At 43.7% G+C, this 17485-nt stretch overlaps 1 protein-coding gene across 2 annotated transcripts in view; it reads right to left on the bottom strand.

Annotated features, from left to right (window-relative positions):
- MAP3K7CL (MAP3K7 C-terminal like) overlaps window positions 1-17485 on the bottom strand; it is a 131804-nt gene that overhangs the window by 31746 nt on the left and 82573 nt on the right. The window contains exon 3 of one of the 2 annotated variants that reach the window (XM_085623091.1): window positions 7012-7073. In XM_085623091.1, coding sequence (XP_085479217.1) covers window positions 7012-7073 — 62 coding nt within the window. The remainder of the gene's footprint in view (window positions 1-7011; window positions 7074-17485) is intronic. The other variant, XM_085623092.1, reaches the window with a different exon arrangement.

The raw sequence follows: 17485 nt of genomic DNA, 5'->3' as shown, positions 1-17485 counted from the left end.
CAGGAGACAAAGCTCTCTGCCAAGGAGGCGTTGTTTCTGAAGAAAGAGTGGGTCTTTGATGTTGCTTGTTCAGATGCTTGTGGTAAAAGGAATGGGGTAATTACCTTAGTTTCTAAACACTCTGGGTTATCTATTGTTTCCTCTGAACAGGATTCAGAGGGACGTTGGTTACTATCTAAGGTGTCCAATGGTAATGCTGACTTATTTGTCATGAATATTTATGCCCCCAACAAGGATGACCCGTCCTTTTGGAATGCTATCACCAAAAAGCTCGAGGATACCCCTCACTCTGGCAATCTTATTGTAGGTGGTGACTTTAACTTGCCAATGGACCCTATCTTGGATAGGAATTCTGCCTTTAACTTTCGTCCCCCTAAAGCACACAAACAAATGACTAATATGTGTTCTCTTACCCATCTTCAGGATGTTTGGCGTCTTCATAATCCCACTGGTAGTGACTTCTCCTTTTTTTCTTCCCCTCATTCGTCCTTTTCACGCATTGACTATCTTTTGGTTCACTCTTCTTTGGTTCAATCTTCTTCTTCTCCGCTTATCCACCCTATTTTAGTTTCTGATCACGCCGCAGTGACACTTACTCTTACGTCCTTTGTCCCTAGGGCACGAGCTCGTTCGTGGAGACTCAACACAGAAATCTTACATGATGAGTCCTTGGTGCGAGAGTTTTCTAATGACATTGAGACTTTTTTTATTGAGAATGTTGGGTCGGTCAGTTCCCCTGTTGTTCTTTGGGACTCTTTCAAATGTACGTTCCGTGGTCAGGTCATTAAATGTATGTCAAGGAGAAATGCAGCCATTAAAAAGGAACTCACGGACTTAGCAGATGAGATCAAACGTCAGGAATCCCTTTTTCGACATTCTCAGGACAAGACCTGCCTCCAATCTATTAAGAATTTAAAGTATTCGTACAATACTATAGTCACTAAGAGAGCTCATATTGGCCTGCAGGCTCAGAAATCTAAGAGACTGTTGTTAAAAAATCGTGCGGGCAAGATTCTTGCAGCCACTTTAAAGTTTCAGGAATCTTCTTGTAATACTTTCCAAATTCCTTCTATTACTGACCAGCTTGGTAAGAAAAAATTTCAAACTGCAGAAATCCTTGATGTTTTCCGCGATTTTTATAATAACTTATATACCCCGTCGGCTCAAGCTTCTTTTGAACAATGTCAGGAGTTCTTGAAGTCGGTTCCTTTGAAAGTTGTTTCGGAGGAAGATAATCAATCATTAAATTGCCCGATTACTTCTGATGAAATCATTTCCGCGATCAAAGCTACTCGGTCTGGTAAAGCTCCTGGTCCTGATGGTTATCCTATTGCGTTTTATAAAACCTTTATTCCCGTGCTTGTCCCGAAACTCCAATCCGTTTTTGATGCTTTTATTAAGGATGGTTCTGTGTCTGGTTCCGCGGCTGATGCTACTATTGTAGTTATCCCCAAAGAAGGGAAGGATCACGCAGATCCCAAAAATTTTCGTCCCATTTCCCTTCTTAACATGGAAGCCAAGATTTTTGCTAAAATTCTAGCTAAACGTTTAGAGTCCTTTATTCCCCAATTGGTTCATCCTTCACAAACAGGTTTCGTAAAGGGGTGTCTTGCACTGGATAATATTCGTACTTTTTGTCATATTCTTGGTGCCGCTAAGCGATCTAATCTTCCGGCGGCAGCCTTGGCCCTTGACGCTGAAAAGGCCTTTGATAAGGTCTCTTGGCCTTTTTTAAGAGCTGTTCTATGTGCACATAATCTTGGTGAGTCCTTTATTCGTATGGTTATGTCTCTTTACTCCCGTCCTAGGGCTAATATACGGGTGAATGGTGCTACGTCTTCCTTTTTTAACCTGTGTCAGGGCACTAGACAAGGGTGTCCTTTGTCCCCTCTCTTATTTTTGTTATCCATTGATCTTCTCCTCAGAATGATTGACTCGCATCCAGATATTAAGGGGTTCTCTTTTGGGTCTCATCAATTAAAAACAGCTGCATACGCAGATGATGTTCTCATTTTTCTGATGATATTGCACTGGCCATTCCTGCTATTTCGGATACGATTGCTCTTTTTTCAAAAGTCTCAGGATACACTCTGAACAAAGATAAGACAGAGATGTTTCCTTTAAATGCTTATTGCTTCTCCTCTCATATGGGTTCGGCGGGCTTTAAATGGCAATCTAAACAGCTAAAATATCTGGGTATCCATTTCTGTTCCACCCTATATGCTACGGCTATTTACAATGAATCCCAAACTATTCTTAAGGTGAGACGTCTCTTAGAAAATTGGTCTCCGAAGCATATTTCTTGGTGGGGCCGTATGCAGACCCTTAAAATGATGATCACTCCTATTATTAATTTTGTTTCCTCTATGCTTCCAGTAAGGCTTTCTGATTCCTTCTTTCATGAACTTGATTTGCTTACTTCTAAATTTTTATGGAATGATAGAAGGGCTAGGATTGCTTATAAATTTTTACGGAAATCTTATGATATGGGCGGCTGTAATTTTCCTGATTGGGGGAAGTATCAAACTGCTTTTCTGGCGTCCCAGGGTGCCCTTTGGTTTTCTTCTACATCTATTCATGCTCCAGCATGGTTGACAATAGAACAGGAATTGGCCTCCCCACTGCCGACTGCATCCTTTTTAACCACAAACACCCTTTCTATTCCATTCTCTCGCTCTATTATTTTAGACACTATTGCTGCAGTTCGTAAGGTTGATAAGAGAGTAGCAATTCCATTACATAAAACTAGATGGTCGTCTATTTGGCGCAATTCTAAAATCAAAATTAATATTGACCCTGAGTTGATGTCTTACTGGGCTGGGAAGGGTGTTTCACTTGTTAAACATCTCTATGATTCTAATAACGATCCTTCCCCTTTCTCATCCCTTGCTCAACATTTCTCTTTATCTAATTTAGATTTTTATACTTTTCTTAAGATTAAGGTTGCACTTGCTAAATTACACCTTCATCCTTCTTCCCCTACGATTACGCTTTTTCAGCTTTGGATTAGGACTGGTCACGTTGCGTCTCGGATTTACAAATTTTTATCGTCCTCTTCACTCCCCTCCCAAACTGTCACACAGCAAAAATGGGTACATCATTTTGATCAGAGTGTTACTGCTCATATCTCTCCTGATACCTGGCAAAATATTGGTAAATTTTCTCTTCGTAACAAAATTGCCCCTTCCCTAACGCAGTCTAAGTTTTTCTCTATTAATCTTCTTCACTGGACTCCCATTCGTCTGCATTCACTTAATCTTAAAGAAGACAATTTGTGCTGGAGCTGCGGGCTTTTACCAGGTGATTTTCAACATATGTTCCTTGATTGTTCCCTTCTCCATTCCTTTTGGGATTTAGTTCACAAACACCTCATGCTCATCTTTAACATCAAATTCCAGCTGTCTTTTCCATTAATTCTTTTGGGTCCGTTGGCGTCCCCAGTCCCTCTGCCTTTAGATCCCATGGAGTTACAGTTGTTGGACCTCTTGTTAACTATTGCAGTCAAAGTAATTCTCATGGAGTGGAAATCCTTTTCGTCCGTCTCTTATCATACTTGGTGGGCTTGGGTTTCCTTTCTACGTAGTGCTCATACGTCAGTGGACCATGCTCATCTTTCTCCTTCTATTTCCTCTGGTGTTTGGAAAGCCTTAGATTCATACATGGAGTTGGCCTCTGAAGGGTTGGTGGCGCAATTTCCCTTTGATTTGTCTGGTTAGTGTTGTCTTGTGTTGGGTGATTCCTTTGGAAATCCTCTCCTCTTCCGTTTCTCCTCTCTGTCTCTCTTTCTCTTTCTTCTTCTCTTTCCTACTCTTTCCGCCTTTGCTTTCTTCCTTTCTTCTCTTCCCTCTTTTCCCTAATTTGCCATCTGTGGGTGATACTTTTGATATATTTTTTTGCCAGATATCATTTTGGGTCTTCCCTCCTTAAGTAACTTATTTATCTGATATCTGCAGATTAATGAATGACATTGATTTGTTTCCCTATTAATTAGTTTTATCATAATGTATTTATTACCTTATTGTCCGATATCAATTGTATCACTTTGGCCTGTATCTTATGTTTCATATTGCGCTTTTAAAATAATAAAATTATTTTGAAATGAAAAAGTAAAGACTGGGACAAGGAAGACAGAGGAGGAGGAAATGGTGCACTCACAAACAGAAGACCGGTGAAGTAAAAGCAGTAACAGTGACATCTGGGTATGTTACAGGAGTGTGTTAAGAGACAGACAGGTACGTAGCCTTTACCCCGCAGCTATTACTCCACATGACCTTAAGCCCGCAGTCTTTACTATGGAGGTAAGTACCATGTAGGGCAGTGTATTTAATGGCATTTTATCTTTAGCACACAGTACTTTAATATATATATTTTTAAATAATTAATGAAAAGGTAAAGACACGGGTAGAGGTAAGGGGAAGTTAGGAGAGATTTTAGGTTTAAGTAGTTGGTAGAGGTAATAGGGATAAGAGTGATTTTAGGGTTTAGAGGTGGGTAGAGGTGAAGAGAGGAATGGGTGATTTCAGGATGTAGGGGTGGGTAGAGGTAAAGGGATATAAGGATCATTTTAGCATTTAGGGGTTGATACAGGGAACGAGAAGTAAGGGTGATTTGGGGGTTAAAGGGTGGATAGAGGTGAAGGAACGTAAAGGTAGATCTAGGGTTCAAGGGATGTAAGGAGAGTTTAAATTGAAAAAAACAACCCAAATTTGATCAGTTCGCCATTCAACCTGGTTAGCGGTGCCGGTGCCAGCAACGGCAGCAGCTGCCATCCAACTATAACATACAAAACCAATCCAAATCAGGAAATTAAGGATGCAGCACACCAGATGATAGCACAAACATTTATTGTGCAAAAAACAATGCGTTTCAGCAAAAAGCCTTCGTCAAGTAGCGAAACATGCCCTACCTCTCAAAGAAATACGTTTGTAAGTTCATGAAAACTGACAAAGTACTATTCATGTTACGTCTTCCTTCTTTGTTTGAATTACAAATATGATCTTATCTGGCCTTATTCAGAGCGTTATTTGCACATTCTTTTGACCATAGCATTTCATTGAATATCAGAAAATTATTAGTGTCTGTAGAACGTAATCGCTGTATTGAACAATAAGGAATCATTATTCAAAACAATGTGTCTCTTATCATTATGGTCCGTAATTTTGCACTTTGTCAATAACAACATACAATTTAAAACCATAAGTGTGTATGATTACCACCCAAGTGCAATTTAGTACAAAAAAAAAAAATTAAATGAAAACATAATGAATTTAGCAACTGGAATTATAGAGCACCCCGTAATCAACACGCAGGTTGTTGAAGGACAGTCAGCACAAAGTGCAAACGTAGGGCCAATAATGATAAGAGACACATTGATCCATGCTGTTCTAAGTTCACTGTCTGAAGGTGGAGCCCTGCTTCTTATCATGATACCCAGTCTGTGTAGATTCAGTGACCTATACATGTATGATCTCTGGGCCCCTGTCTCTGCTTGTTTTCTATGCTAGCCCAGTATCTTGCAAACTGGCTATAACAATGCTGTGATCTAAGTTTATCAAATGTTTACTATAAAAGTACACTGCAGCAGCTTTACACCTATGAAGTGGAGGCCTGAGCTCATGTTCTAATTACAGGAGCCATGGATCGCTAGCGATATAGGTTATTTGTGTGACACAATTTCTCAACGCGAGAGCGAAGCACATCCTTTTATAGGATTAGAGAGCAGGAAGCTGGGGAATAGCCAGAATGATGCTTTCATCTCCTTCATGATAGGCGGCTTTCAGAAGGAGGACTGGTCCTCTGTTCATCTCATCAACTCATCTTTGGAACAACTGACCTTGCCTCATAGAAATAGCTTCTCTGGGCACTTCAGGAAATAAGTATTTTGCTGAACGGTGCTTGAACCGTCTGGGAGCCTTCCCGTCACTGTCTGGTTTCTCTTCATGTGGCAAAAATAACGACATTAACAACACCAGCAAGATTTATTGATGATGACTTGTGGTTAAATTTACTTCAACCAGATGGATAGCCTAGGACGTGTCATCAACGCTCTCCAATTAGATGCAGCTTGGCCTAGACATGAACTAATATTACTGTGCAGTTTTTAGGACTATTGCATTGCAAGTGTACCCATCACTGTGCTTATGTCTGCTCAGACAAAAAGTCGTCTTTCTGTTGTTCGCCACTTTTGATTACAGAAACCACTTGCTTGTTGGAATTCAAGACGTATCAAGGCGGTGTTTTGCGATTGCGAATTATTGATACATTCATCCCTTGTTAATTTCAGAAGTTTTGATCTGCTGAAATTTAATGAATGATGGAATCTTTATCTCACCTGAAAATCACCAGGTGTGATAAATATCGCACAACATGTATCTGCGTTCACAACGCAAACCTGCGTATGGGGAGGTATCGCACACCAAGGGATCACAACTTAATGGGCCACTTGTAATTAGGTCTTTAGTCTACTTGCTTTAAATTAGGTAGATATAAATGCACACAACGCCTTTAGCCCTAGGGACAAAAAAAGTGCCTTATCTCACATCTTTACAGTTTTCTTTTTTTCCTTTTTCGAGGACTACCAAGGCCTCTTCCTAATGCACATCATATTGCAACCCTCAACCATGAACCTTTTTCTGTGAAAGTGAGAGGTGTTAAATCACCTTCACTGGCTCTGAAAAATTCAAATGAGGTCAGCACACATAATTTTGGATAAAATCCAGGAGAATATAATATAACAGTTTTTGAAATAAATATGAAAAACCTAGGTCGACCGAGCAAATCTTGAACTCTTGGCACCCCTTAACATAATCTGTTAAATAATCATGATATCTATCGGAAGTCACTGCTGATAATGTGTAATGATAAGGTCGCACGCCTGTATTGGATAGAGGTGCTGTCATTGAAATGTTTAATAAAAAGAAACATTAAAAAAAACAAAAAACCCAAGGGCATGTTTAAAATGTTATCAAGTGGTAACAACGAAAGTTAGAATAAAGATGCTTCTGTATTTACCTGAAGTTGCTTGTCTAGATCTGGAAAAGATAAAGGAAATGTGCTCTTAGGAGGAGTATCTTCTGAAATATAAAACAAAAAATGGGTTAAATTGGCTTCCTATGAAATCTGAGGAAACGTGCATCAGCATTCTTAGATCTTTATGTGAATATGTCATAAAAGCTGATTTAACTATCTAATATCGCATCAAGCCTCTATGGATCATTTGCTGTTTGCATATACATTTCCTTAATTTCTTCTAAACAACAGGTGTATCCCCTTCTTCACCAGACTGCATAAATTTGAACTTTTAATTTTGCTTAAAAAAGTGGTGCAAACATGGAATGTGTAAAGTCAGACTACTGTACTTACTAGTCACTCGAATTGCACCTACTACATCCACTCGGTGCAAGTATAGGGGCATATTTACAATGCCCCTGTGGCACTTTTACTCCACCGGAGCGTCACATTTGTGACACTCCAGAGACACAGTGTGCCGGCCCATATTTACAAGGCCACACAAAGCCGCCCTGCATAAATATGGAGTAAGGCAATGCCTTACTCTGCATGGAAGGGGTGTTCCATGAGTGGTGCTGTGGGTGTTCCCATGCAACACTCATGTTTGTTGACACTGTCCCAAATGTACAACTTAGTTTAAATCTGGGGCAGCACCAAAACTAACGCCTTCCCAAAGCAGGCATAACGAGGAGAAATGTTCACATTTCTCCTTGTTTTTTCCTCTTTCCATGTGTTCTGCATTCTGCAGCACACATAGAATTAGGAAAACGTCACCTTTGATTGATTTTGTGCAGGAAGATGGCTCCTCTGCACCGGGTAAGGCTCTGGTTCCTCTCACGATAGGGGTGGGGATCGAGGATACATAGCTCCTCGTGTGAATCCCTTATCACAGGCCGGTGATGCAGGGTCCACAGCAGCCTCACTCCTCTTGGGGATGACTCTGAGCAGGTCACAAGACATGCTGGTCCCAGTGACCCCATCTGGCATACAGGGCCACCATATTCTCACAGTGTAGGGTTCCAACCCGATCAGTGCAGTAAAGTCCTTGGCGGTGGCTCATGGGGTAGCATCCCACTACCGCACCCAGGCGATCGCCCCTACTGCATTGCTGTCTTATCACAGCAGCCTCTTCTGGCACCCTTTGACCACTGACCATGTCTCTGATCATGTCACAGGCAGTACACCACACAGTCTGTGACCTTGAGGACAGACCTTTGTACAATTTTATAAGGAATCTATATTTGGGTGCAGCATGTCGATCACCGCTGCATTTACAGTTACTTTTAAAATATAACTTCTTGAATTATGTAAATCGCAGGGGTTGGAAAGCAGTCCTCAATGTAACAAGCATCAACAAAGAAGAAGAAATTGAGACTTCTGATTGTATGTTATGTTATGTTATGCTATGTTGTGTTGTCTTGTGTTTTGTTGTGTTGTGGTGTGGTATGTTATATCGATTTGTAGAACACACTATCACCTATGAGGTATCCTGGTACTGAGCAAGTGTAAGACTAGCCAAAGCTAGGGCCTAGTTGGACTACTCAAAGAGCAGGTTTCCAGCTTCTTGCTGAATTAAAGACGAGTAGTGGAATGTCATTCCACACTTCAGAGGCGTGTACCCTCTCCAGCTATAATTCTACTTCTGCACTTTAAAATATGTCTCTTTAAATGTAACCTTAACATGGTTTGCTTTGTATCTATCGGATTCACAAGTTCGAAATTATAAATTAATGAATACATATATTTCATGGTTATAGAACGCTTTTAATTTTATATGTTTTTTATTTGTGGGTTTTTACACGGTGCAAACCAATCCCAGTGCACTTTACCCTAGTGAAAATGTGCAAGAAAAATGCGTGTTATATCATTATAAACGATCATTTGACAGTTATGTATAAGTTGTACCTAACACAGGAGAGAACAAAAATCGGCAGTAAGCATACACAGTAACCAAAAAATTGTAAATACAAGGGGAACATATATTAATTGACCAGAATCACTAGGGTAAGGCAAAGATCGAGAATCCGAATGTCATTGTCTGGGTCGAATGAAGGTATATAGGCATTGATTCAGAAGGTGTGCGAGCTCCTGTGTGTGCCTGCTTTTGCATTACAACCCTGTGCAAATTGAGCAACCTGGATAATAATAAAATGACCAGTTAGTACATAGTTCCCCAATCCAAAGAGTAAAGCAAAATGGGTCACAAATTGCACATGTGGTAAATACGAACCCCTCGCATTTGACAGTGGCGGAACGCAAAATGATGGTGCCCCCGCTACAGAATATGAAAAGATGCCCCTGAGTCTCCCATATCTCACAGATATTCATTGGCCTTGGGCTTACTGGAAGCCCCTTAAAGAGTTGTGAATACCCTGAAATGTTGCCCCCCGCCCCTCGCCATAGAAGTTGTAGGAGCCTGTGTTACGCCCCTGGCAATTGGGAGGTGGGGACCTTGCACCGGGAAGGCAAAACAGTTTGTAGTCCTCCTGGTATCAGTACCATTCAAAAGTTTTCACATGGCTGAGAACCGGAGGTGACCCTGTATGATTGGATAGTTACTAAATGTGGTTTCTCTCTGTCTTTAAATATAATATTGGCAATCATGTTTTATATTCCATGGTGTACATGATTGGAAACTTGGGAATAGATCTACTAAGCAATTTAATTATCACAAACGCTCTGGTTCGGCGCTTGTGTCCGGTATTATGCTTTTTCCTATGTACTAATCCCATTGAAGGGATATGAATAGTTTTTCCGCCTCCTAAAAAAGGATACTGAATGGATACCGATTCAGTAGGTGGAAGGGGCGCCACTGCCAAACACTGAATCAGTATCTAACATATCAATGTTTTGTGACCGAAATCCTGTGGCAAAAGATTGAAAATTTACTGATTCCTCAAAGACAGTGGTAATCCATTTTCAAAGGAGAAAATGTCCCCTTGGGACCCCTTCCTCTTTGTGAATATAACAAAAGCAATTTGTTGAAGAGAAGGCAGTCAGCGATCAATGGGACCAGTGGAAGAAAATAACAAGTGTGTTCTCACTCGCTATTTGCCTCCAGCCCACTCCCCCCTCCCTACTCGTCCAGCCCACTCCCCCCTCCCTTCTCGTCCATTCACTCCTCCCTCCCTGCTCGTCCGTTGCCTAACCTGTCATCCTCCTCGATGCAGGATGGAGTCCATCCCACTCACTCTCCAACTGGTTTTTAACTTATTTTTCCAGCCTCATCCTGCTTTGCTCACTTTCTATGGTCCTACCACTATTAACTTCTGTTCCACTGTGGCTGGCACTCTATTTTGTGGGGAAAGAATAAGAAACAAATGGGCATATTTACAAGGGTCTTGTGTCAAGCTTGCACCACAGAACCTGGTATAAGCACGACGCAAAGCCCCAAGTCATATTTATGAAGCCACGCCAAGCCACTTTGCGTGGCGTTGAATGGCTGCACAAATATGGAGTCATGCAGCACAGAACAAATCACTGCATTGCCTTACTCTGCACAGGGGAGGTGTTCCATGGGCGCAGCGGTGGGTGTTCTCATGCAACTCCAATGGTTTTTGAGGCTTTCTCAAATTTACAAGGACTTGAAAACCTTGGAATGCATCAAATTCGTACACTTCCCCAGGTGAGACGTAACGAGGAAAAATATGTTTCTTTCTCCTCATTCTTTCCTCTTTCTATGTGTGCTGCATTCTGTAACACACTTAAAAAGAGGACAAAATGCATCTATGGATTGTTTTTGTGCAGGAAGGTGCTCCTTCCTGCACAAAAACAATCCTGCCTGTAAAGCAGGTACCCTTGCACCATGGTGCAAGGGTGCCTGCATTGGTACTAGACTCCTGAAATTGCACCAGTGTAGGGGGAAAGGACAGGAATGCACTGTGTTGGATAAATACAGTGCATTCCTGCCCTTTCCCTGTGACACAGGTCAGCACAGAAAGGTAACTTGCTGCTCTGCCCTGCACCACCAATCTGGTAAATATACCCCAAAGTGTCAATAGGTCGACCAATCACACAATTCCAATCGCATTTAACTCTGTATAATATCCCATCCTTTAACTCTTTCTTTCTCTGATCTCCATCAGGCATAGGCTGAGACTCTCCCTGCTCTAGCTGGCAGCTGAAGTTCCAACAGCAAAACTTCAGCGCACTCTCAGAGCAACCATCACTCTTTATTAGCAATAGATTCGAGGCATGGAGAGTTTATGTTTCGTTTGCATAAATACCTATTTTATCCTAGACTATTTATGTCCCTAACTGCTATGCTATTTTATGGCTCCATTATGTGTCACATTGAATAGGTAAGTGGCAACTTAATTACACAAAACAACTATTCGTGAAAATAAAGAAATGCCTTTTGTTAGACCTGGCATCTTTTGGCGTGATTTCCTGTCTTTTTGATTCTGACCTCCTGTTTTGATCTGTCTGCTGCATTTCATTCTTGCTGGTTTTAGGACACTGGTAACTTTACCACTGGTGACCAGTTCTAAAGTGCAAGTGCTCCCTTTGTAAATTGTATTGGAGATTTGGTTTATCTATGATTGGCATATTTGATGCACTAGTAAGTCCCTAGTAAAGTGCACCAGGTGTACTCAGGACCTGTAAATCAAATGCTACTAGTGGGCCTGCAGCACTGATTTTGCCACCCACATGAGTAGCCCTGCAAACGTGGCTCAGACCTGCCACTGCATTGTATGTGTGTGAGGTTTTGAACTGCCATTTTGAACTGTCAATTGCACCCACTTGCTAGGCCAAAACCTTCCATTTTATTACATGTAAGGCACCCATAAGGTAAGCCCAAAGTAGCCCCATGGGCAGGGTGCAGGTTATTTAAAAGGTAGGACATGTGCTGTTGTGTTTTACATGTCCTAATAGTGGAATACTGCTAATTTCGTGTTTCACTATTGAAAGAACTATCTCTCTTGCCTTGAAATATCTTTTAAGTGTATTTTCAAATGGGGAGCTGATGGTGATTTGGAGTTTGGGGTCTCGGAACTCATAATTTAAAAAGGCATATTTTGTTGAAGTTGGTTTTGAAATTGCGTGTTTGAAAATGTCACTTTTAGAAAGAGGCGTTTTCTTGCATAACTATTCTGTGCTCCTGCCTGCCTGTAGAATTCATGTCTGGGTGAGGATGACAGTTGTGCTCTTGTGCAGTCACTGTAGACAGTCAAACAAAAGGAGCTGAGGGGTGCCTTACATATCCTGATCACCAGGTTGATGGGCCTTCTTGAACTAGAGTGGTGGGAGGAGTTGTCACTGACACCTGAATAGGGCTGTGCCTGTCCTCGCACAAAGCTGTCTCCACCCCCCTGTAGTGTGTCTGGAGCCAGGTCAGGAAAAGGCAGGGTCATGTGCACTACAAAGACTTTCCTTTGAAGTTTGTCTACTTCAAAGACAGAAAAGGGGTATAAGTATTGGACCTCTGACACCCCAATATCAGAACACTTCTGAACTAAGGACATTCTGCCAGGAAGAAGAGCTGGATGCCATATAAGGGACTGACACTCTGCCTGTTGCTTTGTTGTGCTGGCCTTCTGCTTGCTGCTTCTGTCCTGGAAGTGAAAAGACTGGACTTTGAATCTGAAACCTTCTTCCAAGGTTCTCCAAGGGCTAATGTGTGCTTACCTACTGTTAAGAAGTCTCAGGACCGTCAAAGACCTCACCTGCATCTTGTTAACAGCTCATGGACTTCTCTGCTGGAAGTCCTGATTGCCAAGTGGTGCCAACTGCAGTTCCAGGGCCCTTGGAATCATGTGGCTGGTGCTGCAACTCAAGAAAAGCAACATCAACGCTGTCAGCGATGCCACTGCCTGCACCGGAGCCAAGGGCATCGCTCGAGAAGAGCACGATGCATGAGACACCGCCCTGACTTACGCCACTTACGATGTTGCTGACGATAGCAACTTATTGACGCCGACTTCGTCATCGAGGCCACTGCCTGCACCAGAGCTGAGGGCACCGCTCGTGAAGAGCCCAACCCACTGCCCTGACTCACACCAAAGCTCTGACCTCTCCAACGATAGCTCTTCGCACCAACACATCTAACCCTGGGCGTAGGACTACACTACGCTCGCGTAGTTTGCGTAGTTTGCGCAACTACGTGCTCCGCGAATTGCACGTAGCACAGTGCAAAAACATGTAGCGTAGCGTAGCGGGCATTTTTTGCTTGCTCGCTGTCCTCAACGTCAAGTTGGCGACCGCGAGCGAGCAAAATGACATCCTGGCGAGACTTTTTCCTCGTTTGCGATCAGCAACATCAAGTTGACCATCGATGCCGCCTCATCTCCCCTGCAACAGTAAGGATCCAATGCCTTGCCTTCCCTGCCTAGCAGTAAGAAAACTACGCCTCCCCTCCCCTGTGGCTGTAAGGAACCCACGCTGCACCGGCACAGTGACGCTTCACCTCCCCAATGCCGTGCAACGTCTTTTTTTTAATTGTTTTCAAGGTAGTGTTACTGGGGGTCCGTGTGACTAAGTAGCTGGTGCACACTTCTCGCGGTCGGCGCCAAACTGTTGGATTAGTACCTGTCAAGATAGCCCCCGTTGGAGCTATCGTTTTGTAGAGTCTGTATTTTTTACAGTAATCTTTCTAAAAGTGATATCTTGATTTGTGTATGTTGGATTTTTTGTCGGTTTGGTCTTGTATTCAGATAAATATTGGCTATTTTTCTAACCTGGTGTGGACTCATTTTTGTAGTGTTTTCACTATGTTACTGTGTGTGCACAAATGCTTTACACATTGCCAATCTACCAAGAGGGTGAGCAGGGGTTAACTTAGCTGTGTGACTCCCTTACCCTGACTAGAGTGAGGGTCTCTACTTGGACAGGGTGCAAACCACTGCCAACTAGAGACCTCATTTCTAATATCTAAGAATGTTAATACATTATTTTAATGCAGTATGTCTAGTAGGTAACTATTTTATATTTTATATTTGATGCTTTACTTGTATTTGATGTAAGCGGGCTGTTAATTTTATTCGGTACGTTATTGCAAGCAAAGGCAGTGATGAACAAATCGCCTTTAAAACCTAATATTCTGATATGTAAACTGACTTGGACCCCGCTAGGTGACCACTCGTTTTAAAAAAGATGTCAATTTCTCTGTGACTGTAGCAATACAGTCAGTTTAATCGGTTTTAGATTGTTGATGCAGTCACTTACGATTTTAAGAGAAACACAAGCACGTCTCATTGTATGTTTTAGAACTAAAAACAGTGCACATAGTGTTTAAAGTAATAAATACAAGAAAGAGTGGCATCATATTCTGTCACTTCAGTTGTGTGGCATTTTGAGTACAATCCCAGCACTTTATACATGCTTTACTAAGAGTACCATGTAATCTTTTTAACTTTATTTAAGTGCTGACGGTTTACAGTGGAGAGAACATGTGATAATATTTAGAAAAATCACTGGGGCATTAGCAGGGCCAAAGAAGATAGATTGGTTTTGCCAATGCTTGTTAGAGTTTGTTTCAATCTGGGCCAGCCATGAGATCCAGCTTGTGTATCTTGTGCGAGTAAAAAATGTCCTATATCCCAACTGTGGTCCCAAACAACTAAAGAACCGTAATCCATCACATGTCCCCTTTTCTAAGCCGTGTAAAAGAAAGCAAGGCGTAAAGATGAGGCATCAGGTAAACGTGAGGTTATCTGTTTCTTTAAATATAACCTTGACTTATGTCCGCCATCCCTGAGGGGCATTGCTTTGAATTCTCCTGGCAGTACATGATGTTAGGGCAGGAAGTGCTTCATGGCAGTGATTCGGTAATGGATTTCGTTTTCCCTGCTTCACACATTCGCAAGCCTTTTGGAATGTAAATAGGTGGACAGGGGCAGAGGCGCGGGTTCACTCTACAGTCCAACTTGATGACCTCATGCATGCTGGAAGAGCTACAGACAATCCCAGAGCTAATCTTTTGCTCCACTCACTGTAGCGAATAGTGAGGTTTGTGGGGCAAAATGTGCTTTCAAAACGCCTGTTTTTCTTTTGCATGGATCATGACAGTTAACCTCGCTCTAAAGCCCTCATTTTGAGTGGTGGAATTGTATTGAGAGCAAGAACTACAGGTGGAATTCTGCAACCCACAATTCAGAAGTATCTTGTCCACAAACTCCAGACCCTTTAATTCCACACCCAGAATTACTAGAACTAGGAAAGTGCATAGAAAAGTACTAAGAATTATTGAGTCAATGCCGTTTATTCCTTACTCGGGAGAATTGCTGTAATTTGGCGCTGAGATACTGTCCGGAATTTCTTAATGAGTGCCTATAAGGCTTCGGGCATCTTCAGGTATGCTGCATTGCAAATCTTAGTATAGATCAGTGGTCTTAAAATACTTTTTATGCTACTTCAATCCTCCTCCCTAGAACAAATAAAAATGTGGTCGGATTTCGTGGTAGTGATTTAAACTGCTACACAGAGGTTTGTAAAGGTTTGGTTCTATGAGAAACTCAGGACCTCGCACTGGCATTCTGTGTACATGTTGAATGTATGTGCATCTATAGTACACACATAGTAGACGTGGGCTAGTAAGGCTCTGTGTGTGAATGAGTCTGAGTATTGAAGACACTCGGATGACATTTTGGATGCCTCTGATTTAGCAATGCACTAGATGGGGGATGAGGACAGCTTACCTAAACAATGGAGAACCTCGAGAACAACAACGACACCAACTCCACCACTCAGATCGCCAACCTCGCCAACCTCGGACTCAGACAGCTCTTCACAACACCCACCCACTCCGCCGGACACACGCTTGACCCCATCTTCTCCGCAAGCTCCCACGTCTCCTTCAGCCACACCACCGAACTCCACTGGACCGACCATCGCTGCATCCACTTCACCTTCCGGAAACCCACCACGCACCACTGCAACCAACAGATCCCCCGCCGCAGCGGGAGCAAAATCACCAAAGACCAGCTAAACACCGCCCTCGCCCGAAGCCCGCCCGAAGCCCACCCGCTGACCCTACCCACCCCGACGCCTCAGGCGTCGGATCGACGACTGCGCCAACACTCTCGCCCCAATCAAGAAACCCTCCAAAGGACGCACCAACAAGAATGCCAGCTGGATCTCCGCGGACCTCCAGACCTCCAAACAAACAGCAAACAGCAAAGAGCTCTTCAACATCATAAAGGAACTCTCCAACCCCAACTCCAACACCAACGACATCCCTCCATCGCAAGACCTGTGCAACTCCCTCGCCACCTTCTTCCATCGCAAGATCGCAGACATCCACGACAGCTTCAACAACCAAACAGCCAACAACACCTCAGACCCCACCGGCCACCACCCTCAGCGACCCCTGCTCACCTGGACTAACATCAATGACGAAGACACCATCAAGATCATGAACACCATCCACTCCGGCTCCCCGTCAGACCCATGCCCACACCACATCTTCAACAAAGCAAGCACCACCATTGCACCCCATCTCCGCAAGGCCATCAACATCTCCTTTCGAGACCGCGACCTTCCCGGAGAGCTGGAATCACGCCGAAATCAACGCCTTGCTCAAGAAACCCATGGGACCTCAAGAACTTCCGGCCCATTTCCCTGCTCCCGTTCCCAGCGAAGGTCATCGAGAAAACAGTCAACAAACAGTCGACCCGCTACCTCGAGGAGAACAACATCCTGGACCCGTCCCAGTCTGGGTTCCGCAGCAACCACAGCACCGAAACTGCCCTCATCGCCGCCACAGACGACATCAGCGCCCTGCTGGACAACGGCAAAACCGCGGCCCTCATCCTCCTGGACCTATCAGCCGCCTTCTACATGGTTTGCCACTGCACCCTACGCACACGCCTCCACAACGCAGGGATCCGAGACAAGGCTCTGGAATGGACCACCTCCTTCCTCTCCGGCAGAACCCAGAGAGTCCGCCTCCCCCTTTCCATTCCGAAGCCTCCAAGATCTTCTGCGGCGTACCCCAAGGATCATCCCTCAGTCCGACATTGTTCAACATCTACATGGCCCAGCTCGCCCACGTCGCCAGACTGCTCGACCTCAAAATCATCTCCTACGCCGACGACACACAGCTAATCCTCTCCATCACCAAGGACCCCCTCACCACCAAAACCAACCTCCACGAAGGAATGAAAGCCGTCGCCGAATGGATGAAGAACAGCCGTCTGAAGCTGAACTCGGACAAGGCGGAGGTCCTCATCCTCGGCTCCACCCCCTCAGCCTGGGATGACTCCTGGTGACCGACCGCCCTGGGAGCAGCACCGACACCCACCGACCACGCACGCAACCTGGGGTTCACCCTCGACTCAACGCTCTCCATGACCAAGCAAGTCAACGCCGTCTCATCCTCCTGCTTCAACACCCTCTGCATGCTCCGCAAGATCTACAGGTGGATCCCCACCGACACAAGAAGAACGGTCACCCAGGCCCTCGTCAGCAGCAGGCTGGACTACGGAATCACCCTCTATGCGGGAGCCCCAGCCAAACTGCTGAAATGAATGCAACGCAT

The sequence above is a fragment of the Triturus cristatus genome, chromosome 8, assembly GCF_964204655.1.
Source record: "Triturus cristatus chromosome 8, aTriCri1.1, whole genome shotgun sequence".
Lineage (NCBI taxonomy): Eukaryota > Metazoa > Chordata > Amphibia > Caudata > Salamandridae > Triturus > Triturus cristatus.
The sequence above is the reverse complement of the archived record's forward strand: the minus strand, read 5'-3'. Positions and strand labels throughout refer to the sequence as shown.